This window comes from Aricia agestis, chromosome 2 (genome assembly GCF_905147365.1).
Source record: "Aricia agestis chromosome 2, ilAriAges1.1, whole genome shotgun sequence".
NCBI lineage: Eukaryota > Metazoa > Arthropoda > Insecta > Lepidoptera > Lycaenidae > Aricia > Aricia agestis.
Genome location: NC_056407.1, coordinates 13,834,439 through 13,859,066, shown reverse-complemented (window position 1 = coordinate 13,859,066; position 24,628 = coordinate 13,834,439). Strand labels below are relative to the sequence as shown.

The window sequence follows — 24,628 nt, the reverse complement described above, 5'->3', positions numbered from 1 at the left end:
AACGGAGTTGCTGGCGTCTCCGTTATATATAGTATATAGTATATAATTTATAATGTTACGACAGAGGTGATCTCATAATATATTATGAGATTTGAACAAATCTAAACGTAAAACGATTTCGTGGAACAGGCCAAATTTTGCATAAACAATTTTTTATGCTTATCGTATCAAAATCATCATATAATGGGCTGGCTTTCCGCCTATATCCTGTTTTTGTTTGTCACTAATTTATTACTACCAAGGAAATTAAGTCCATACTTAATATTATAAATGCGAAAGTGTGTCTGTCTGTCTTTCTGTTACCTCTTCACGCACAAATCGCTAAACCAATTTTGCTGAAACTTAGTATGGAGATACTTGGAGTCCCGGGAAAGGACATAAGATACTGTTTATCCCGGGAAAATGTACCGTTCCCGCGCGATAAACAAATTCTGATGCGTTTAGAAAACCGGTACAATCATCATCTAATTAATCATACTTCCATCAGCTTTTCACAAAGCGAAATTTTCAAAACCTTACAAACGATATCAATAAAGCGCCTAGAGATTCGCTGCAGAGACTCGTAAATGTGATTTAGGAACTGCAACACCATTAATACAACAAACTAAAGCAATTAAATTCCCTTTGATGTGTAATCAAACCGAGTCCATTTGTAGTCCTTTGTCGTAGTAATGTTTTGAAATGGAACCATTAACCTTGACTCTATCAGCCGGGCCGCGGTATCCATCTATGTTACGTCAACGGTGAAATGGGAGCGGAAGTGTTTTATTTCTTCATCTCATTCATATTGTTTTGGATACAATCAACAACAAAAGGAATTAGGAAATCTATTCTCAAATCGTGGAATTCTGTTTGTAGCGGTCATTGACTCCCTGTCAAAAAACTTGTCATATTTCGTCGTTTTCTATACCAACCGCGATTGACAATGAAGTGACAGATGTTTCTAGTCAAAGGAAGATATTGTATTTTGCTTACACGATGTGAACAGAGTATGAATTATATCACTTCAAACTCATAAATAGTTGGAGATTATCATACGAAGAGTTACCAAGACGTTTTCCGATTAAACTAACTATAATATTCTGTTCCTATCCAAGAATTCAATTTTATTCGTAAGTTAACAGAATTCAGTGCGAGTATTTTTCACATAGCTCCTAGACTAGAAAGGTCAATGACCGCTGGTGCCACCTTAAATTGTCCTGACTATAGCTACTAGTATCTCAGGTAAATCGGAGAAGTGGAGAAATCGTTTAAAAGCGTGCAAAAGTTATATTTAAGTATACTTTTTATTTTACAATAATTACATTTTTATAACTTCGAGAAACATAAAAATTGTGATAGAGAAAACAATTGTGTCAGAATTTTTTGAACGAAGTTCCTTATCGCGCGTTGCGAAAGGGGGCTAGACGGAAAAAGTTGTAACGACACTTTTTTAGTATCTGCGAAGTATCAGAGGGCGTTGATGTGGTGATGACGTCAATTGGCGGGAAATTTAAAATTCTACCATTCCTCTATGGCGGCAAAATTTGATTTTTTTAGCGAGTATAAAAAGTCAATATTATGTTTATATTCTATTTTGTAACTCATAGACTTTATTTTTGTAAAGGAAGATACAGTTCATAGATTTGTCTAGTATTCGACCCTATCTTTATTTTTATTTGCTTAACACATTAGCGATGCGAGTGTATAATTAAGATAAGCGACATACGGCTACAAAAAGGCAAAAACAAGTAATTGCTCTATTGCCTTTAAGAGCAATAAAGTTTATAGTCACATGCACTGAGTCTGAAGGCTGCAATCGCCAAGTTAGCGGCAGCCGGCAATACGTGCCAAGGTCGACGTTAGATCATCTTACACTTCTCACTATCTTCTATAACGTGGAACGATTTAAAGTAAAATAAAACAAAAAGTATCAGCTAGATGGCTAAGAAGAACAGAATTTCCATTCGATAAAATAAAATGTATATAAAAACCGGCCAAGTGCGAGTTGGACTCGCCCATGAAGGGTTCCGCAGCAGCAATAAGGTTTATTTGTATGAAATTAAAAGGTTTTTGATTTAATTTTATGTTTCAGTTGGTTTAATGAAAGTTAAATTAAGGCTTACCATTTAAGGTGAACGCACACGAACCGAACGAATCGAATTTCCATAAGGCCTTACTGGGATCCAAGTTTCAATAGTATAGCTCTTATAGTTTCGGAGAAAAGTGGCTGTGACATACAGACATGACGAATCTATAAGGGTTCCGTTTTTTGCCATTTGGCTACGGAACCCTAAAAATATTTTTTAAACTGATGCTATTCTGAATTCTGTTAAAGTGAAACTGTTAATAATTAAAAATAATCGGCCAAGTGAGAGTCGGACTCGCGCACGAAGAGTTCCGTACCCTTATAGAGCAAAAATTAGCCAAAAATTGTGTTTTTCGTATGGGAGCCCCCCTTAAATTTTTATTTTATTTAAATATTATTATTAATGTACCCATATTGTTTAGGTCTTTGTGAAAATTTCAAGTGCCTACCTGTTGCCATTATTGATATCGAGCAAAAAAGGCCAAAAAAATCACGTTTGTGGTATGGGAGCCCCCCTTAAATATCAATATTATTTAGTCTTTGTTGTTATAGCGGCAAGAACCGCTATAGCTAGAAATTTCAGATGTCTAGCTATAGCGGTTCTTGAGTTACATGCTGGCGACAGCTTGACAGACAGACAGACAGACGGACAGACAACGAAGTCTTAGTAATAGGGTCCCGTTTTTACTCTTTTGGTACGGAACCCTAAAAACTAAAATGTAGGTAGGTACTTAAATTTTATAAGCTTAGAATCAGAAGCTGAAGATATATAATTTCTTTACTATAGACACGTACCTACTCTACGTACCTATGTACGTAAATCGTAATACATAGTAGCATACACAGTGTAATCTATACTAATATTATAAATACGAAAGTATCTCTGTCTGTCTGTCTGTCTCGCTTTCACGCCAAAACTACCGAACCGATTGTAATTAAGTTTTGTATACAGATAGTCTAAAGCCTGAGAAAGGACATAGGCTCCTTTTTTACTGGAAAAAAGGGTTGTAAGGGGGTGAAAATATGAAAATTTGTTCAAATTAAGTTAGTTCCAAAAATTCATACTAGATGGCGCCGTGCGTCTCTTACATCGCGCTAACGCTTGCCCAACATCTTTCTATAAGAGGTGGTATCATCGTATATTGAGTTTTTTCGATTTTCTTCAATTGTTATTTCTTATTTACGTTATTTAATAAGTCAGTACTTTATATTATATACAGTGACGTAACCTTAAACCTATCAATGATAAATAGTTTATGGGTAAAGTTGTGTAATTGGGGGGCTAAATAAGCTTTAAAATTTGGCATAAAATATAAAGTTTAATTTACAAAAAATGAAATATTATGTGCACACTGCACAGCTGTTTTGATTTAAGGTTTTGTTGATCAGGGTTTTTTCTTATAAAATCTTTTGACACCAATTTTGTTGACATCGCGCGCTATAAACTGAAGTCCACGCGGACGAAGTCGCGGGCAACAGCTAGTAATCTAATATATAAAATTCTCGTGTCACAGTTTTCGTTGCCATACTCCTCCGAAACGGCTTGACCGATTCTCATGATTCTCATGAAATAGATGTTGGCCGATTCTCAGACCTACTCAATAGAGTAGGTCTGAGAATCGGCCAACATCTATTTTTCATACCAAAAATTATTTATATGGCAAAACAACGTTTGCCGGGTCAGCTAGTTATTACAATACTATTCTAGATTGTAATTTGTATCTTCATACTTAAATGCTTTATAATAATAATTTATATTCTATAACAATAATTTATTCTAAATTGTATGTCAGCGATTAGCAAGACGATATAATGGAGTGATGATCACAACAAAATTTTTACTGGATGATGTAAGATCGTGTTTACTGCGACAAACAAAGTTCGTTTGATTTTGTTGTTATCGGCAAGAACTAGGATATACTACTGCAATGTTTTCACGCTAGGGGCAGCACCACGTAGGTGACTTTAGTCAGAAATTGTAAATAATCGGCCAAGTGCGAGTTGGACTCGCGCACAAAGGGTACCGTACCATTATAGAGCAAAAATAGTAAAAAATTGTGTTTTTTGTATGGGGGCTCCCCTTAATTATTTATTTTATTTAAATTTTATTATTAATTTTTAAAGTATAAATACAGCTGAGTATTTTGTGTACATTTCAAGTGCCTACCTGTTGTCATCATTGATACCGACCAAAAAATGTTTGAAAAACAAGTTTGTTTTATGGCAGCCTCCCTTAAATATTTAATTTATTTTGTTTTTAGAATTTGTTCTTATAGCGGCAACAGAAATACACAATCTGTAAAAATTTCAACTCTCTAGCTATTACCTTTCTTGAGTTACAGCCTGGAGACAGACGGACAGACATCGAAGTCTCAGTGATAGAGTCCCGTTTTTACCCTTTGGGTACGGATCCCCAAAAACAACACTAGCGTTATCCACAAAGTTACCTATAGTCAGAACACCAGAAAGGCGAGGCTCCCCTCTTACCTGTTAAGGTTAACCAATAATTCAACCCCTGACCGGCTGACCGCTGATAAAATCACACTAAAATTGGGTCAACCGACGAATGTTAATTGCAATGATTCATTCCGACAAGGATATTCATTCATTTAGGAATTTGGATTTCCCGTAGGTTGTTTTTGGACATTGAAAATGTTCGGATTCGGAATGTGTACAATATATTGTGATTTTTTTAGGGTTTCGTACCCAAAGGGTAAAAACGGGACCCTATTACTGATACTTTTATGTCTGTCCGTCTGTCCGTCTGTCTCCAGGCTGTAATTCAAGAAACGCTATAGCTCTATTGCCGCTATAAGAACAAATACAAAAAAGTATTAAGTATTAACTATTTCTATGATTATTATTCTGTAGAGAAATTAAGAAATTCGTTCATTTAGGAATGAACTCACGAAGATCGCTTCTGTAATTTTATTCTCTACAAAATATCAACTGCTCATGATCTACTTTTCCTCATAATTATATTAGGTAAAACCAAATGTAGCGTTCTTAGTTGTAAATACATACACATTAAAGGAGAGCAATATTGTCCTCTTACTCTTCCCACTATATCGTTTTGACATTATAATGCTGAATTGAAATCCTGTTGCTCAAGACCGGTTTGCGAAGTAACAATACAACAATGCCCGTTTCGTATGGTCTTGCTGGACCACACCGAAATCGTGCGTCTTTAGCTAAGTATCTTCAAAATTTACTTGGCAAACTTAAAAGTATATTATCCCAATTAAAACCTTTTTTTCAAACCGCTGCATATTATGGTCAAATGTATAGCGGCCAATAAAATTTCTTACATTTTAAGATTTCTCCAACATTTATACCTAAGTCACCTAACTTCTTAGTGCCTGCGGTGATACATTAAAGAAATGACGAACGACGAACGAACAAACGACGAACGGGTTCCGTTTTTTGCCATTTGTCTACGGAACCCTAAAAAAAAGAAAGAATTGCATTTAATTGCCTTTAAAGAGACAATCGGTGAAGATTGATATGATACTACTGTCTAATCTGCTGATCTGATATCAACTGCTTCTAAAAAAAAACCGGCCAAGTGCGAGTCGGACTCGCGCACCGAGGGTTCCGTACAAAAAGTAATAAGTTTATATTTATTAAAAAATATATATTTTGTAATGTAACTAAAAATTTAAGGTTTTCGGAATTTTTCCTTTATGTGTGCTATAAAACGTTGCTTCATGCCAAATTTCAAGATTCTAGGTCGACTGGAAGTACCCTTTAGGTTTTGATTCCCTTGCGAGTACTTGCGAGTTTCAAAATATGCAGCTTAAATTGCTGTTTCTTTTGATTGCGTTGACATAGAAGTTTGATTTTGTTACAGCTTAAAGGTATTATAGACCTGAGTATTTGGTATGAATTTCAATTTAATACCTCTACGCGTTTATGAGGAAATGGGTAGTAAGTTTAAAATTATTAAAAAAAAAAAATTATGTGATGTAACTAAAAATTTATGGTTTTCGTAATTTTTCCTTTATCTATGCTATAAGACGTTGCTTCGTACCAAATTTCAAGATTCTGAGTTCACGGGAAGCACCCTGTAGGTTTTGATTCCCTTGCAAGTGTCGAAAATTTGCGGCATAAACGGCTGTATCTTTTGATTGCGTTGGCTTAGAAGTTTGATTTTTTCACAGCTTCAAGGGACAGTAGACCTGAGTAATTGATATAAATTTCAGCTTCATACCTCCACGCGTTCCTGAGAAAAAGGGTCTTGACAGACGGACAGACGGACAACAAAGTGATCCTATAAGGGTTCCGTTTTTTCCTTTTGAGGTACGGAACCCTAATTAATCACATAAATCAAGACAATTATGAACTTTAACGTAATATTTAAAAGAGCTATAAATTAATCGTATCTTTCAAGAGGGCGAAAGTAATTGCGATATTCAACGAATCGGGAGCATTAATAAACCGACTCAAGTGACATCACACCTATTTTTATAACAAAGAGTGCTTAAGCAACAGAGGCTACTAACTACGTGATAGTCGACGCCTAACAACTACGAGTAACGATACATTGTTGTAACTTGTAAGTGATACTTACTAGTTTCACAGTATGCAGCATAGGTATTTTGCATTTTATGCTACTTGAGGTACATCGATTTATCCATGTACATAGAAATTATTTGAAGCTGACACTTTTTCACTATCAGTAACAGTTTCAGTTTTCATGCAAAAACCGTGTACCATACACATACTTACATTGAGTCCTGAGAGAGGACATAAGGTGGTTTATATGACGGTAAAATGTAGAGTCTCGCGCAATAAATGAATTTCTTCGCAAACGGAGTCGTGATCGAAGCTGTATTTAACTTTTTGTCTGTGTAGATTCTAAATTATTGTTTTAAAGTTTTTTCACAAACCTGTTTTATTTTTCTAATTTATAATAATTTAAATCCTTGCATTAGCTCTATTCTTTTTAATACAGTGAATAATTTATTTTGAATATAATTTACTTACATAATATTTATTATCTTCTGTTTTATTCAATGTTTGAAGTTTACCGAGTCCAGTGTAAGCAAAACCAATTTAATTTTGCATTGCTTTCATTTCAACCAATGATGTTAATTCAATCATCTCATTAATATTGTGTTCTTTTGAGGTCAGTTCATTTGAAATGGATGTTACATGATATAAGATCCTGGACAGACTTCGGGTCCATATTATAGTCCTCGTTTATATTTTATGACTAACAAGTAACAGGTACACTTATAACACGCTTACGTTTGATAACTTGCTACTGGTTTATAATAATTGGTTTCGTTTATGATAAGATAATATAATACGTTATGATTGCTACTTGATATAAGTTATAACCATCAAATTGCAACACGTAATAATAATTAAATTTTGTATATTGATCTTCTACATAGCTTATTTTACATCTAAGATTTTTTAAGATTTTGTGGACTTGCTATTTTATTCCTTACTGTGATGATTTCATTAAGAATTAATTTGCGTCAAGTGTCATTGATAAGATTAGCTTTTTAATCGCCCTGACTTTAACAGTGCTGAGTGCATACAAATTTCACGTTTAATAACAATGATAACGTTACATTAAACAGTGTTATCAGTGTTGCAAAAATATTTGAGTTCGTTTAAGTCTACCTAGCGCAATTTAACAAAAACTTGTAGTACCCTCGCCAATGGAGTTTTTGGCCCTTACAAATATGCTCTACGTTTGTGCCGATTTGACTTAAACGAAGTCCTTCATTAAATAAATAGTACGATTATAAACATAGGAAGTTCTCTTTTATGTACTATCAGAGAAGTACTTAATTGATTCATAGGCAGATGGCGGACCTATGTAATTTGCTCGCATTATGTCCAACCTATCCGACAGATTACAACTAGGTAATATCTATACTAATAGGAAAAAATATTTCAGTGTTAGATAAGCCCATTTATCGAGGAAGGCTATAGGCTATATTTTGTCACGCTAAGACTAATAGGAGCAAATAAATAGAGGAAAATGTGGAAAAAACGGGAGGAAATTATTTGAAAGGGCTTATTTGAACGCGCTAATCTCAGGAACCACTGATCCGATTTGAAAAATTCTTTCAGTGTTAGATAGCCCATTTAATAACGCGAATGAATTGATATAATTTGACCAATTGACATAGGTCCGTCAACTGCCTAACAACCAATTTCTTCGATTCTAGTCAGAAAATTTGAATCGCTTTACATGTTTAAAACCTAAATCTACATTTCTACGAGTTTTATCCTTCTTGGTCGATACAATATTATGACAGTTTTAAACTGGACAGTCTGTTATCTTCTTAGTCTTTGCATTAATCTAAAACCAGCCCCAGAGTAATTGCACTTATTGTACATGACTGTCAGAGCCGAGACTGACTGGCTGACTGACTGATGAATTTATGGGGTATGCAGTGAAATGTTCCAATAATTACTAATTTCGGTTTAATATGTAAATTATAAATTAAACGGAAATATAATCTATATATTAATACGTGAGAGAAAAACTTTGTAACCCTTTTTACGAAAAATGGGGAAACGTAGGTGCATGAAATTTCGCACAGTTATAGTTTATATGGTGAAGAAGTGCATCGAGCTAATATTATTTTCAAATAATGCTTTTATCATGTACATTTTTAACAAATAAAACGTTACACACACAACGACACTACTACTAGGAAAAAGACAGATTTTTGAGTGACAAGCCTATACATACGAATTATACTCTTTTATTTATGGTTGAAGTCTGCTGACAACAAGTTGACAAATTGAAAATGGATTATTGTTTTTTTTAATTTAATTTTAGATACTATTAGACAATGCTTAAACGGCCAGTCTGAGATCAGCTGAGTCCCAGACACAATAATTGAAAAAAACTATGATGAAGTCAATATTTTTTACAAAATATAGGTAGCAGTCCTAATGTCGTTGCAAGTAAGGTCGAATTTCGACTAGTTATTATTAATGTTCAATCGTATATCGATATCCATACCAATGTTATGTTACCTCTTCACGCCCAAACCGCTGAACCGATCTTGCTGAAATTTGGTATGGAGATACTTTAAGTCCCGGGAAATATTTTTATAAGCATAATTTTTATCCTGTATATTACCTGTTCACGTTTAAACCACTAATCCGATATTCATGGACTATGGAGTTACTTGAAGTCCCTAAAACGTACTTATTATATTATCCTCTTTGAAAGTCCCGACGCGACGTATGGCAGTTTTTATTACGGGATAATGTATAACACGGTCAAATTAACTTGTGGCATCGCTGGAATGCAATAACATGCCAGCTCCATAATGACGTCATCAAACCATGCGCCAAGTTGTGATCGTGTTATGCGGTTCCTTCGCTTTAAGCAAGACTTTGTGCAAAGTCAGGGGCGTCTTTCCCTTAGGTGCAATGTGTGCGGTGCACACGGGCGCCGCGATCCTAGGGGCGCCGAGCGCCGCTCGCACTCGGCGCGCGCCCGCGCTGGCCGGCCGCCACGGCCCACGCTTTATTGACCAACGTAAAAAGAACTCCAGTTTGCAAACATTTTTGTGTAATATCCGAAGCTCTTCTTATATTTGTAGAATTACAGCAAAGCAAGGCGCGCCATGAGCGGCTCGGCTTTGGCTATATAAATATTATAATCTTTATTTTTCAACGTCAAGTGAACCTTAAAACACATATTATAATATATTAAGATTATATTATTTGGTGTAATAGTGAGTGTCCTATCGCTCGTTTTTTCAAAATAGGTAGTGGGAGCATTTGGATTTAGATACAAAAAAGCACAGTATTCTAATTTAGAAAACAAGCAGCTGGCTCTTCGGACGTGGAAAAGTTAGAGCTCTTCAATGAAATTGAATAATGAAATCGAATTAATACCGATGCCGATGTTGTGATGATGTGATGTTTGAAATTTAAAGTAAAATTGAAGTACTTAAGCGATATAAAATTTACGTTTTGGGGTTAGGCTTGTTAGGGTCAGTCAAGACTCAAGAGCACATCATGGTCAAAACCAAAAAAAACTTCGATCTATAAACAAATAACAATAGAGTTTGTTATCTATTTTGGAGAAATTTGACAGTACCTATGTGGTAACTTGATGTGCTGTTATAGTTCGTCTGGTGGAACGAAAGAAGCCACCGCTTAGGCTGCGTTTCCACTGAAGCGGAGCGGAGCTTAGCGGTGCCGAATTGACCAATCGCCATGCTCGAAATCTTCGCTGTCATTCCGCTGGAATAGCACGATTGGTCAATTCGGGCAACGCTAAGCTCCGCTTCAGTGGAAACGCAGCCTTAGAGTCCTCACCCTTAAGCGGCCGGACAAACTGTACTTTTACTTTGTACCCCATTTCATTTTGACCGCGCGCGTGCTTGTTAGGGGGCGCTAGGGTAATGTTTGCACACGGGCGCCACATGGACTAGAGACGGCCCTGTGCAAAGTTAAGTTAATACAGTATCATAATATTATTATCATCCAATTTCTATTTTGTACCTATTTTTCTATTTAGTAGTGTTTATTAGAATATAATATTCTATCGTAATAAGCTACGATCGTGAATCTGAAGTTTGTTGAATAAATTACACGCTAATTTAATCTGCAAATTGTTTAAACTCGTTTCCATATCTCATTAAATCCCCTCATACGGGTATGAATCCGGTTTCGTGAATATTTTGGTAGTTGACATTACGTACCTATCACGTATCAACAAACTTCGCATCATAATATTGTTCCAAGACCAAGCAGGTTCCAAGGTCAAAGAAAATTTGCGGTTTTAGCGACTAGTAGAAATTGTGCTGCGATTTATTATTATTTTATTGTGTTTAATAACCTAGTAGCCACAGATTATGTCATAATGAGCTCATGGAAAGACCCTCGTAATGATGACTACATTGAAATTCTAAACTGTTTTGTTTTGAATCACTTTCGTTATGTTTTGTAAAATTACTTTTACCTTTAATTCAATAAATAAAATTGCTTCACTCAAAAGTACTTTAGATACCTAAATAATAATCTTCTTTATTAATGCCTAGGTGCGTTTTGGTATTCTTATTTGCTATATAAAAATAAGTACCTCGTATCGCAGCAATATGAGAGTCGTACTCCGACTTGCTGCGCATATAGTCCTTTCTGGAAGCATTGTGCATGGTCTGGTGCTTGTACTCCGTGTACCACTCGTGCTGCGGGGACTGCGCCCGCTCCTCGCGGGACTCCGTCACCGTCCTCCTCACCGTCACACGCTCGAACTTGACGAGCTGGACTCCGGCCGCCAGGTCGCCCTCCTCGACCGGCAGCCCTCTGTCCACCTCGTCCACCTCGACATGCCTCAGCTTGAAGTCGGGAAACGTCGCCTCGAAACTCTTGGACGGCGATACAGTCTCGCGAGTGTGCTTAAGTTTAACTTCGATTTTCGGCGACTCGGGGCGCCGTTTGCGCTGCTCTATCTTCCTCTCTATATCGTCGACGTCGGCCGTCGCGTCCACCGCATCCTTCTTGGAACGTCCCGTCCACACTCGCTCGAAAAAGCTGACGCGGTCGCGGAGGCCGCTGGGCGACGGATTGTCGCGATCGTCGGACATTGCGACATGACCTCCCCTAGCGGAGGATCGCTCGATACTAAACTAAGTTAGGAGGCATGCGCGGCGCCCACGTGCAGACACGCGCCAGACGCCAACCAAGAAAGCTCCAGCACTCTACACTCGGAGTTCCTTTGACATTTTCGACTGCGCGGTGCACCCTACTAACTTTGACCTCTAGGTCACCCTTTATCTACGGACCTTTGTGTTGTAATTTTGCTGAGATTCGTTCTATTAATGAATTAATGTTTTCATCAATAATAATATTATTATGCTACACATAAAAATATGCAATGTAATTTAAGATTTAACTATAGTTTATTAAATAATTGTATCAAAGACGAAAAGTAAACAAACAACAAGATTATGGCATCAAGTATCACGATTCACGAGGTAGAATCAAAAGTATAATGTTAAATCCAGTAGCAACTTTTTAGTGTCAACAATCCAGTAGCAACAGATTAGTGACTTTACACATTAAGTAGACCAATAAACAACTAAAGATCTCTGACCTTTACATGTGGCCCCGAATAACAAATTCACAACATTGACTCTATAATATAATGGCTACTGGCTGTAAGTTATAACATAATATAATTAGTTTGAATTATGTTTGGTAGAGTTCTAAACTCTATGATCTAATGATTATACTGGATATAATGCAAATATATTGTTATTACAGTGCCAATTTCCAGACTATAGTGTTGTCTTTCCTATTCCTTCAAATATTTGATAAAAGATATGGGCATTAGCTGATAATAAAAGAAAAACATAATTATTATTGTGTTTGTGCTTAGACTAACAAAATACGTTATAAATACATTATACAAGTATACCAATTTAATAAACACTTAGAAAAGAAAATTGCAATGTTGTCCTAATTTTACAAGTCGCCTGATAGCAATGTCAATCACTGATAACAATGATAGAGCCGATGATATATTATGTAATTATAAGTACAAAATATAATTCATCATATATAAATACAATATAAAATTCATCGTATCATTATATTATATTTTTTTAAAAGCTTTAAAAAGAAAAAATAGTACCCATATTAAATAATTTTTAACAAAAATAATAATTTCACTCTTTTTATATATGTTAACTATTCCCATTAGGTTACTGTAAGCGAAATTGTGGTAGATGCATGCAATTATCTAAGCAATGCTGCAATAATTTCCAAACTTTTATCTTTAAAGGATCAGGAGTTCCGTTCAGAGTGTCACTGGGTCCAGGGACACCTTCGTATGAAATTTCACTTATTTGTAACATATTATGTTTAAGTTACTAGAAACAACTTCTTAACCACTATGTGTGTTTTAATAAATTTCAAGAATTTACTTCGACTGCTCATAGATCCCATCATTAAATCACCACTTTCGTAATTGTTATACAAAATTTAGATATATCCTTTACAACAACACTAGAAAAATCGGTCCACACACAGCGAAACAATCATCAAAAACATCAGCTTCGATGCAAAATATCACGAAAAGTACCACTAATTGGGTCATAATGTGATGATGCATGACATAATTATAATTGTGACGATGATGATTCATCAAATTGATATATTGGCTTATGCTTTAATAGGTTTAAACAACACCAAAATCCCTGAACCTGTATCTATAAGGTTTCAAAAGTTCTGTTGGGTACCTTCGTATCCAGGGTATAACCTGGTGTGAAGTCTTACTTTTTCGTAGCATGTGCCTTGAATACTTCAGAAAAAATTGAAGTGACTATATGTTTCCATACAAATTTCAAGGAGTTCCCTCGATTCATCAAGGATCTCATCATCAAATCACCACTTTTGTGAACATGGTACCAAATTTGAGTTGAACCCTATACAACACAAAAATAATTTTGAAAATCGGACCACAAACGGCTAAGTAATCGTTGAACATACAAAAAAAAGATACATACAGCCGAACGTATTACCTCCTCCTTTTTGGAAGTCGGTCAAAAAACGATAATACCCCGCCTTAAAATATCGCGACTCCCATTGCCTGTCTAAATCAAGCTTGAGTGTAAAGTGGTACGAGATAACGAGACAGATAGACAGACAAACTTTCTTACAACACGAGTATAATGGTACGACAAGAGAAATGTAGCGCTACATGTCCTAGATAGAGAAACCGTATTGTTCAGCCTACGATTGACAGATGAATACCGATTTTAAGAACAGTAAATCATGTTCCAGATAATTCACAATGTCCTAAACCTAGATTTTATACACCTAATCTCATTTAGATACAAAAAAAATCGGCCAAGTGCGAGTTGGACTCGCGCGCGAAGGGTTCCGTACCGATATAGAGCAAAAACAGACCATAAATTGTGTTTTTTGTATGGGAGCCCCCCTTATTTTTTATTTTATTTTTAATATTATGGTTAATTTTTAAATTACACATAATTGGACGCTGTTAAGCATTCGTGTCCTAACCCACACAAAAATTACGTATTGAGTTATGAATGCAGTTATGTTCTGTAGATGATTTAGAACAAGACTGCATTCAAAATTTAACAACAAAAAAAAATTGTGGGTTAGGACACTAATGCTTAACAGCGACCAATTATATTTAAGGCCTATGTGAAAATTTCAAGTGCCTACCTGTTGCCATTATTGATATTGAGCAAAAAAGGCCAAAAAAATTCATCTTTGTTGAATGGGCGCCCCCCTTAAATATTTATATTATTTTGTTATAGTATATTTTGTTGTTATAGCGGCAACAGATACACATAATCTGTGAAAATTTCAGAAGTCTAGCTGTAGCGGTTCTTGAGATACAGCTTGATGACATACAGATAGGCAGACAGACAGACAGACGGACAGACAACGAAGTCTTAGTAATAGGGTCCCGTTTTTACCCTTTGGGTACGGAACCCTAAAAACATACAGACGAACATTATAACCTCCTGCTTTTTGGAAGTTGGTTAATGACTAGATGCCACTGCACCGGCAACTCCGTTGCGCCAAATTCATTTATCGCGCGGGAACCCTAAATTTTTCGGACAAATTTTAAATCGGTTTTCGGTTTAGTGGTTTAAGCGTGAAGAGGTAGACAGACACATTTTCGCATTTATGGATATGGGTAGTGTAAGTAGATGCTTAGATATAATAATTAAACACTGTGATCGGGAATCGAGACGAAACCAATTAAGTACAGCATAACAAACAAAAATATCTTACTATTTTTTTTTTGCAAATAGAATCCTAAGCTTGTTAGACTCGTGTTATAAATAAACAAAAGTGACTTGTGCTTATTCAGCAATAATATACTCTAGATGTTGCTTGAGAGTTGCAACATTGCTACGCTAAAATTCGTTCATCGCGCGAGAAAAATTCGGGGTTAATTTTAACTGGTTTTCCCGAGACATAAGAGGAGTCCACACCGCCCTTTTTTCCATACAAACGTTGTCCCCTGTTTCCTCCCTAGATAATGCTAGTAGAGCCATAATTTTTTTCCTGAATATCTTCAGCCACTAATACAATATGTCCCTATGTTTTCTTTTTTTTTTCATAATTTAATTACTAAATAAGATATGAACGTTCAAAAACCCAAAAAATGGCCAGATTTTCCGCTGTGTTCAAACATCCAGGAAACAGATTTGGCTAGATTATACAAAAAAAACATTTCTTAAGAAATGTGTATGAAGTTTACAGACTAGCACACTTCACATTTGATATTAGCATAGGATTTACAAAGGTATGTTTGTATAATAATCAGATTTGATAGCGCACATATCATGTAAATGGGTTCAAGCAACGTTCAAGCGAAACACCCACATCCCACACACTTCTGGAATGTCCAGATCCAGAATAAGAAAACTCGGAGTGCAGACACCGCGCAGACCGGTTGGACGGGGAGCTAGAAATCTGAGCGGCCATTGTTGTGACCGGAATACTCTAGGTCATCTAACTATATGCACTAAGTCTGGATCTCACATTCATATAACCCTTTGCAACATTGTAATTATTCAAAAGGTTATCCGCTTTATGCGAGACAAAACCAAGGTATCTCTTTCTTCCTTTATTTTATACGAGACAGTCGGCAGATATTTAAACAATAGCTATTAAATTTTAAATCGATTGAAATAACATACTTATTTTGTTTGTTTCCGCGTGTCGCATCATTCAAAATTCACTGAACGGATTTTTCCCCTATGAATTTTACACTATTCCCAATATCACACGTAAAAATATTTTACAATTTCGATTTTCCGACGAGGTAAGTAAAAGTAGATATATAATGTGGTAAACAAAGTTTCACATTTTGCAAAATAAACATTGTTCGCTTGAAAATCTTACTCAACCTATTTACCAAAATTGTCGAAGCGAAAGTGTTTCTTTCAGATATAAATTATAATGCTAAGGGCCTGTTTCACCACTTCCTGATAAGTGCCGAATAGGCTATCCACCACTTAACTTGACAGATCAAGTATGGAGAATCTGTCAAAAAAGTTGTAAATAGCCTACTCGGCACTTTATCAGAAAGTGGTGAAACAGGCCCTAAGAGTATAATAATCTATGAGTCTATACCTAATAAATGTATAGGTATAAGATAACGGCTTTTAAACTTTGAAAAGGTCACGGTTCAGCGCACAGGTCAACCTCAAAGCACTACTCCATATTCCTCCACAGACAATAGAAGGTGTGTCGAAAATTTAAAGAGATTTAATTAATTTGTGCTAATGGTAGTCGCTTTGTTTATGTTCAAATAAATAATTGTATCCGAACGGAGCAAGTAGGTAACTAAAAGAGGTTTTACACATTACCACAGAATACGTATTAGTTGTCATCACTTACAAATCTTACGAAGCGTATCAAGTAACAACATCTTACTTTTTAAAGTTTGCTGTCTTTATCTGTTATTATAGTATTATGTTACCATTGTGCTAGACACAGACTAGGGGACCGAGTGTTATTATTCGCTATGTAAATATTTTTTAAAAACCTACCTGGCTTTAAAAAAGGAAATAAAAACTGAAAACATACGATACGCAAATTGTACGCAACTCGCAAGTCGTTATCTACCGCGAACCGTCTTTACATAAAGCTATAAATAATGTTTTAACCCAATTACAAGGAGTTCCGTTTAGCAATTTCTCATGAAACGTGACTGAGAACGACCCGCGATCACGAACGCCTAACAGTCTACAGGAAGTAGGCAGCACTCGCTTAGAAATAAGGGCCGATGTTATAGGGTTAACGCAGGAATAGATTCGAACTACCGATGTAAGCTCTTTCACGGTACATCCGATCCGAATCCGAACCGAATTCCTGAAAATCCGGAGTACAGACGAAAAACTATTATCTTATGACAGTTTTCGCACAAAATTCGGCTTCCGTAAACTCAATTATCGTCGTCGTCCGTGTATCTCAACTTTGCTTCCGGTGCATTTTGATTGTGGCTCTGGGTAAAATGTTATAAAAAAAGTGACCCCCGAATATAACCCTGCGGACTCAAGTCAAGTCGACCTGCGATCAGTCCAACCTCCCAAATCCAAACTCTACTTATATAGGAGCCCCGAGCCTTAAGAGTTTCGCACTACATCCGATCTAAATTGAAGTTGATCCGATAACTAGCACTTAAGAGTCATAAATTGCTGTTAGAATAATGTTTAAGTATTATTTGTGTAGTTAAATTACTGGGTAAATGTTTTATTCTTGTATTACCCATTTTGTCTACCTGCTTTATGACTGAAATAATTCAAATCTTTGAATACGTGTATAAATACTGTGTTTTATGAGTGCGTGGGTGCAGATATTTTTGGAATGCCCTTTTCGTGTGAACTTTTAAAATGTAACAAAATGTTTTCTTTTAAATGTTTGTTTTATTTTCAGTCCATAAATTTTTCGTCTTGCAAAATTAAAGCATTATTTTGGTATGGTATACACTGTATACCATACCAAAATAAAAATAATGCTGTGATTCAAGTGTAAGTACTGTATACTATACAGTACACTTGAATCATCTTTAAAAATTATTTTAAATGTTTTCGCAAAACACAATTGACATCTCTGCTATCAAAAAAGCTTGATACAAAAAATGTGCCAACTGAATTTTAATTATTAAATTTGAATCATAATTAGTACAAAATAATTGGCCAAGTGCGAGTTGGAGTCGCGCACGAAGGGTTCCGTACCGATATAGAGTGAAAATAGGAAATAATCGGCCAAGTGCGAGTCGGACTCGCGCACGAAGGGTTCCGTATCTTTCTAGAGCAAAATTAGGCCAAAAATGGGAGCCCCCTTAAGAGGATACACCAGGGGCTAGAGAAATGGAAAAAAAGTACGTGTAAAATCTATAGCTGTCTCCCTTACCTCAAGCCTATACCGCAGAACGCGATAGAGACAACTGCAGAAAATCCAGAAAATCAACGATTCGTTGTCCCCTGATTCCTTCTCCAAAACTTAACCGATCTAAGTACTTTTTTCATTAAAGATTAAAAAAAGGCTTGAGCTGTGTTCCTATGTTTTGCTTTTTTTTTTTGTATAATCTAGCCAAATCTGTTTTCTGGACGTTTGAACACAGCGGAAAATCTGGCATTTTCTTGGGTTTTTGAACGTTCATATTTAATAATTAAATTATGAAAAAAAAGAAAACATAGGGACATTGTATTAGTGGCCGTAGATATTCAGAAAAAAAATTATAACTCTACTAGCATTATCCAGGGAGGAAACAGGGGACAACGTTTGTATGGAAAAAAGGGCGGTGTGGACTCCTCTTAATTTTTATTTTATTTTAATATTAATTATTAAATATTTAAATACACATATTAATATAACTAAGGACTTTGTGAAAAATTCAAGTACCTACCTGTTGCCATTATTGATATAGATTATAGAGCAAAAAAATCACGTTTATTGTATGGGAGCCCTTAAATATTAATTTTATTTTGTTTTTAGTATTTAATGTTATAGCGGCAACAGAAATACATAATCTGTGAAAATTTGAACTCTCTAGCTATTACCGTTCTTGAGTTACAGCCTGAAAACAGACAGACGGACAGACAACGAAGTCTTAGTAATAGGGTCCCGTTTTTACCCTTTGGATACGGAACCCTAAAAATATAAGTCAATACAATAACAATAAGAATCTTTACCATAATCTTTTTAAAAACGAAAATTTGAAAAGGCCATCGAGCTTACAAGTTACAATATACTAATAGACAATAGTCCAGTCAATTTAGATTTTAGACCAAAACATAGACTTAATATATACTGGACCAAAATACCCCTGTATAAATTCGCACCAAGCTGAAAATCGGTAATATTGTTAAGAAAGTGATTACGAATAAAATTTGAAAGTTCCCCATAATTCCTATGTGTGTTAAATTTTTTATTCAAGGTCAAAGGTTCAAAACGGTAAGTCATTTCGCCTCCGTGGTCTAGTGGTACAGAGCGCGGCTCTTGACTCGGAGGTCGTGGGTTCGATTCCCGTGTTGGAAACATGTTATTTCCAAGTTTGGTTAGGACAATGCATGCTGATCACCTGATTGTCTGACAAGTAAGATGATCCATGCGTCGGATGGGCATGTAAAAAGTCGGTCCTGCGCCTGATCTCTCGTCGGTCGTGTCGGTCTTCCGTCCCATTGGGTCATGAGAGTAAAGGAATAGAGAGTGCTCTTGTGTACTGCGCACACACTTGGACACCATAAAATTACTCCTGCGTAGCTGGCCTGGTTTCAATGAAACCGGCCACCGTCACCGAAACCGGTGTGGGAGCTATAAAAAATTAAAAAAAGTTTTCTCATAATACCTCAGATGAAAATTGTAGGCCATAAAATTACTTGTTAATATAATATTGTGTTTTCGTTTCGCACGAAAACTCCTCAGCCATAGCAAATTACCTCAACGATAGCTTTTCCGCTGCACACGGTGATAGTCTCAAATAAAGATGACATGAATGCTAAATATAATCACTATTAATTTAGAAATGTAACGAATGATTGGAACGCATACGTGGGATTTGGCGCCTAATTTTGTTTGTGTGAGTATTTTTAGATTTTGTCTCATATATGTATTAAGTCGAGAACCGAGATGAAAATCTAGAATTTTTTGTAACAAAAAAAGAAAATTGAAAACAGTAAATGAACTGATTCAATCGAGGTCGTTAACTACATAATAAAGAATCGAACTTTAGCAAAATGGTTATAACTTTTCATGTAGGTATTACATTTATCATATTTATAAGCTTGCTTTACACCTGACATAGTAATCCAAACGACAAAGAGCGAAGGTTAACATGGAGACCATGAATTTGATACTGCGCGCAGATTGCAACACTAGATTTCGCGAAACGCAGCCTGATGTCATACCTACATAACCATGACCCTGGACTCCCATTACTGCTCAATTACACTAACAACGCGTTATTTTGGGAGCAAACGTCATAACACAATCAACATTATTTTCGCAACTTTATTTTTTAAATAAATGACCTTCATTAGCTCATCAATTTTCTACCGTATAAACCTTTCCTGGACCACTACGAATATTTCAAGGCTAAAATTAGCAAGATCGGTTTAGCCATTCTCGAGTTTTAGCGAGAGTTACAAAATGTATAGTATATTTATATTTATTTTCCAATACAACTCCTATTTCGGTGTTAGAGCCTTCTAATGATCTCGCCAACCTTACCTTGAATGATGTCATGCCTGACATTTATTTATCTACTAAGAGTCGCGGCAGGTCGCGGTACAGCTGGCTGCATAGGTCATTTCTAAGCGCACAGGTAAAACTTCCTCAATAAAATATATTATGCATCATTGCCAATGCTATTTCCGTTTTAGGATTAAAATGCTACTGCGATTAGCCCGCACGGACACGTAGGTAAAAAATCGGCCAAGTGCGAGTCGGACTCGCCCACGAAGGGTTCCGTACCGTTATAAAGCAAAATTAGGTCAAAAATTGTGTTTTCTGTATGTGCTCCTTATAAAGAGTTCACTGTGAAATAGGGTTGCTGAGGATTTCTCTTCCGCTTCCTCATAATGAGGAAGTTCCGCAATATTTTGGGTTCTTCAACCGTTACCGCATCCTCATAAATAAAAATAAAAAAATCCTCTTCCGCTATCGCTTCCTCAAAATTTAAGAGGAATTTATGAGGAATTTCACTGCACATGCGCATCGCGTATCCAATCATGGCAACGCACACGCCAGAGCCAGAGAATTGTATAATTCACTCATCTTTTTTTTTGTGTGCGTTGTTGTGTATGTTTAACCTGGGAAAATTAAGGAATTCAGACCGAATAATTCGTGTAGTTTTGAAAGTTGGTACAGTTGTTCCTAAAGGTGTCCAGATGAATGTACTAAAAGTCTCCGAGGGTGGGAGCCGGCGGTGTTGGAGGGGGGGAAGGCTCTTCATGAAAATAATAAAAAATAAATAAAATAACACGAAAAAACTACACGAATTATTCGGTCTGATCGTCGATTTTGAAACTAATTTTCTTAGACTAGTTACTGAACTCCTCCTTAATTGCTGGACCGATTTTGATAATTCTTTATAGTGTGTGTTTTGAGAATGGCTTAGATTCATAGTTTGGTCTTTTAATTAATTTTTGTGTAATGTATGTACCTAGTTATGTACAGACAGAACAAAGACTTTTGGGTTGGGTCCGCTAGTATTTATAATTTCCTATCATCCTCTTCCTCATCCGCTTCCTCTTCCGCTTCCTCATCCGCATCCTCTTCCTCAAAAAATATCCTCTTCCTCATCCGCATCCTCTAAATTTACGCGTGAAAATTCCTCTTCCTCCTCCTCTTCCTCATAATCACTTCCTCAACAACCCTACTGTGAAAGTAGCGCTGAAAGACCAAATTTTTTTTCATTTTTGTAAGGGCAAGCGCCCCAGAGTCACGAGTTTCTGCTGGTTCACAGTGAACTCTCTACAAGGAACGCGTACACACCCTAAAGTATTATCACTTAGTTTTGTTACACATTGTAAATCTCTGGAGACGTGACTGTTCAAGTCTGCAGCTCCAAAATATTGTGTATTGCTTGAGATTTTTTCAGTGTGTAAGTAGGTGTGTAATTAAGTGTAGTGAAACACACCTCTCTCAGACATATTATAATATCCTCACTAAATCTCGTAGAGACTAGAGAGTAGCTAAGAACACTCTCAATGAAGTCAGCTTTCAAACAAAAAAAACTAGATCAAAATCGGTCCACCCGTTTGGATGCTACGATGCCACAGACAGACAGACAGACAGACAGCAGACAGACAGACAGACAGACCGATAGACAGACACTTATAACACCCCTCTTTTTTGTCGGGGGTTAAAAACGGACGTCTGTAAGGAATAATTACTATCGGAATAATCATAAAACATCATCAAAACTGAAGCATTTGATCTAAATGTGGGTCAGCCGTTTCTTAAATTAGCGGCACACGTGTTACGCATAAATCAAATGGACGCCAAAAGTTGCATGGATTAGGAACAATATGACCTTGAACTAGTGTCCGACGGAAGGTCTATTTTTCGCTGAAGCCGAAGCCGATTAATCGGCAATCGCCACAATCCTTGGCCGAGGCCGAAGCCGAAGGTTTATAATCTTAATTTCGACTCTCAGTAATTAATTTGGTTCAATATTGTCTACAAGCTACAATTGATATAAAAATTATTTCAAAACTTCAATATTGAAGGTTTATAATATATTATTGACTGTCTCATAATATAGAAGTAGATTTAGACTAACTTAATAAAAGCTTGTGATTTATTTATTATATTTTATAGTGTTTGTTTCCTTTGAATCATTCCTTTTACTCCAACGCATCGTTTTTTACTTATTAGCCATAAACTAATAATTGAGACTTTTGTCACCCTCCCCTCACTCCGGCGCACCTCTTAGACTTCAGGACTTTTAGTATGTTTTGTCTCTAAGCACCCTGAATAAGTTCCAGCAGAAATCTCTTAGGTTCCCTCTCACACATTTTACAATAGCTACTTTATTGACTGAACTAAATGTAAAAAATAATCATTTCTTTATTATTTCACAAATAACAATAAATAAACCAATCAATCAGTCTTTGCTTTACTCGACTAGACCGAAACTAATAATTAAATAATTAAATGATTTATTAAGAAGTTAATACTGTTTGTTTATTGTATTTGACAGTGACTCCTAGCGGCCTCTGCATACACGACCGGTCCGTCGCTCTCGCACGACTCAGTCTTTACTCTTTCGTAACAGTTCGTTCAATTTTGACGGTTGCTCGGACCTTCGGCGAAACCTTCGGCTTAGGCCGGGTTTTAGGCCGAAACCGAAGGTTTCGCCGAAGATGGTTTTTTTGGCCGAAGGTGGTCGAAGCCGAAGCCGAAGCTTCAGTCGGACACTACCTTGAACCAACATTATTTTGACAAAAACTAAATATGTTCGTTGCTTGTTTCATCTGATACATATTTAGTTCCCATGAGTTTTCATTAAAATAACGCTGTTGCTAAGATTCTGGTGGTGAAAATTTTACAAATACAGAAAGCGAGCTTTCCGGGATAATGCGAAGCATCTGTATGCCATTGCCCATTCCAAACTTCAATATAAGTACTAAATTACTAATGCTTTAATATTGATAGATATTTCACTTCAATCTGAAGTGCTTCTACAATTTGCACTATAAATCATGCTTCTGAGATGTAAAAAATGTTATTAAACCGAAACATGTAGTATTATATCTATATATTAATACGTGAGAGAAAAACTTTGTAACCCGGCTTTTTACGAAAAATGGGGAAACGTAGGTGCATGAAATTTCGCACAGTTATAGTTTATATGGTGAAGGAGTGCATCGAGCTAATATTATTTTAAAATTATGCTTTTATCATATATATTTTAATACACCAATCGATAGGGGGCGCCAAGGGGAGTAAGAAAGTCAAATAAACTTTTCTCAAAAATCAACCTCCGGCCAGATACAGGCCGATATACGAACCTCGTTAGTATGGCGAAAATACTTTGAAAAATTTTGACGACAAAAATACAACCCCCTATGACCATCCCTTTTTATTATACCAATCGACCTATCGATGCGCCAAGGGAAGCAAAAAAGCTCAGAAAAATCAACCCCTGTCGAATGACAGGCCGAAATGTGACCCTTGTTAGTATGGCGAAAATACTTAGAAAAATTTGGCTAAGGTTTAGGAACCTACGTCAATTAAATGTTGGTGACATGGGTTAAGGAGGATTGTTTTGGGTGAGAAAAACTCCTACTTACCGTTTCCACCGCCAGTAAACTCTCCGTTTAGAAGAAATTCGCATTTGAGATTTTCGTAATCTTCAGATAAGATCATCTGTTTTCTGATGTTTACGAAGTATTTTTAAGGCACCTCAAGGCTGTGATGAGTGGGTCTTACTTAACTACTCAGCCACGGATACCGAAGGGGGGGCTCGGGAGGCGCAAACCCCCGCCAAAACAAAAACAAACACAATCTAGAAAGTCCAAAAGTAGGTTAGATTAAGTTGGAACTTAGACCACAACACCCAGATATAGGAGCCCCGCGTAGCGGGGCTCCGTCGACTTTCTTTTGTAGTAGTTTGTGAAATAAATTGGGGTAGGTTTGTAAACATTTACCAAGATTAAGATAATATTAAGGGGTTGAAGTATTTTCTTACGCGATGGTTAGTAGGTAACTAAAAAGAGTGAAATTATAATTTTAACAAAAAATTAAAACCGACTTCCAAGGTAAAAACAATAATAACATCCTTATAATATGAACTAAAAAGTATTAAATAATTTTTCCTATCTAATAGTGCCTTTTTCCGAATTCGGCTAAACCTCAACTATTTCTGTACTCAATCTTCATAATTTTGAAGTCGGTGCCAGTTCCAAAAGTTTCTTTTTATATTCTGTCAGAGAACTAAAGATTCAGCTATCTGGTACCGACTTCAAAATTATGAAGATTGAGTACAGAAATAGTTGAGGTTTAGCCGAATTCGGAAAAAGGCACTATTAGATAGGAAAATGGATGTTATTATTGTTTTTACCT

General features: G+C 36.1%; 1 protein-coding gene across 8 annotated transcripts in view; it reads right to left on the bottom strand.

The window, feature by feature from the left end:
- LOC121739928 (nesprin-1) overlaps positions 1–24,628 on the bottom strand; it is a 164,886-nt gene that overhangs the window by 118,110 nt on the left and 22,148 nt on the right. For 7 of the 8 annotated variants that reach the window (XM_042132545.1, XM_042132547.1, XM_042132550.1 and 4 more), the window contains exon 1: positions 11,142–11,672. The exons of the other annotated variant lie outside the window; for it this stretch is intronic. In XM_042132545.1, coding sequence (XP_041988479.1) covers positions 11,142–11,646 — 505 coding nt within the window. In that variant the 5' untranslated portion in view covers positions 11,647–11,672. Of the gene's footprint in view, positions 1–11,141; positions 11,673–24,628 lie in introns of those variants that run through there. 8 annotated transcript variants of the gene reach the window in all.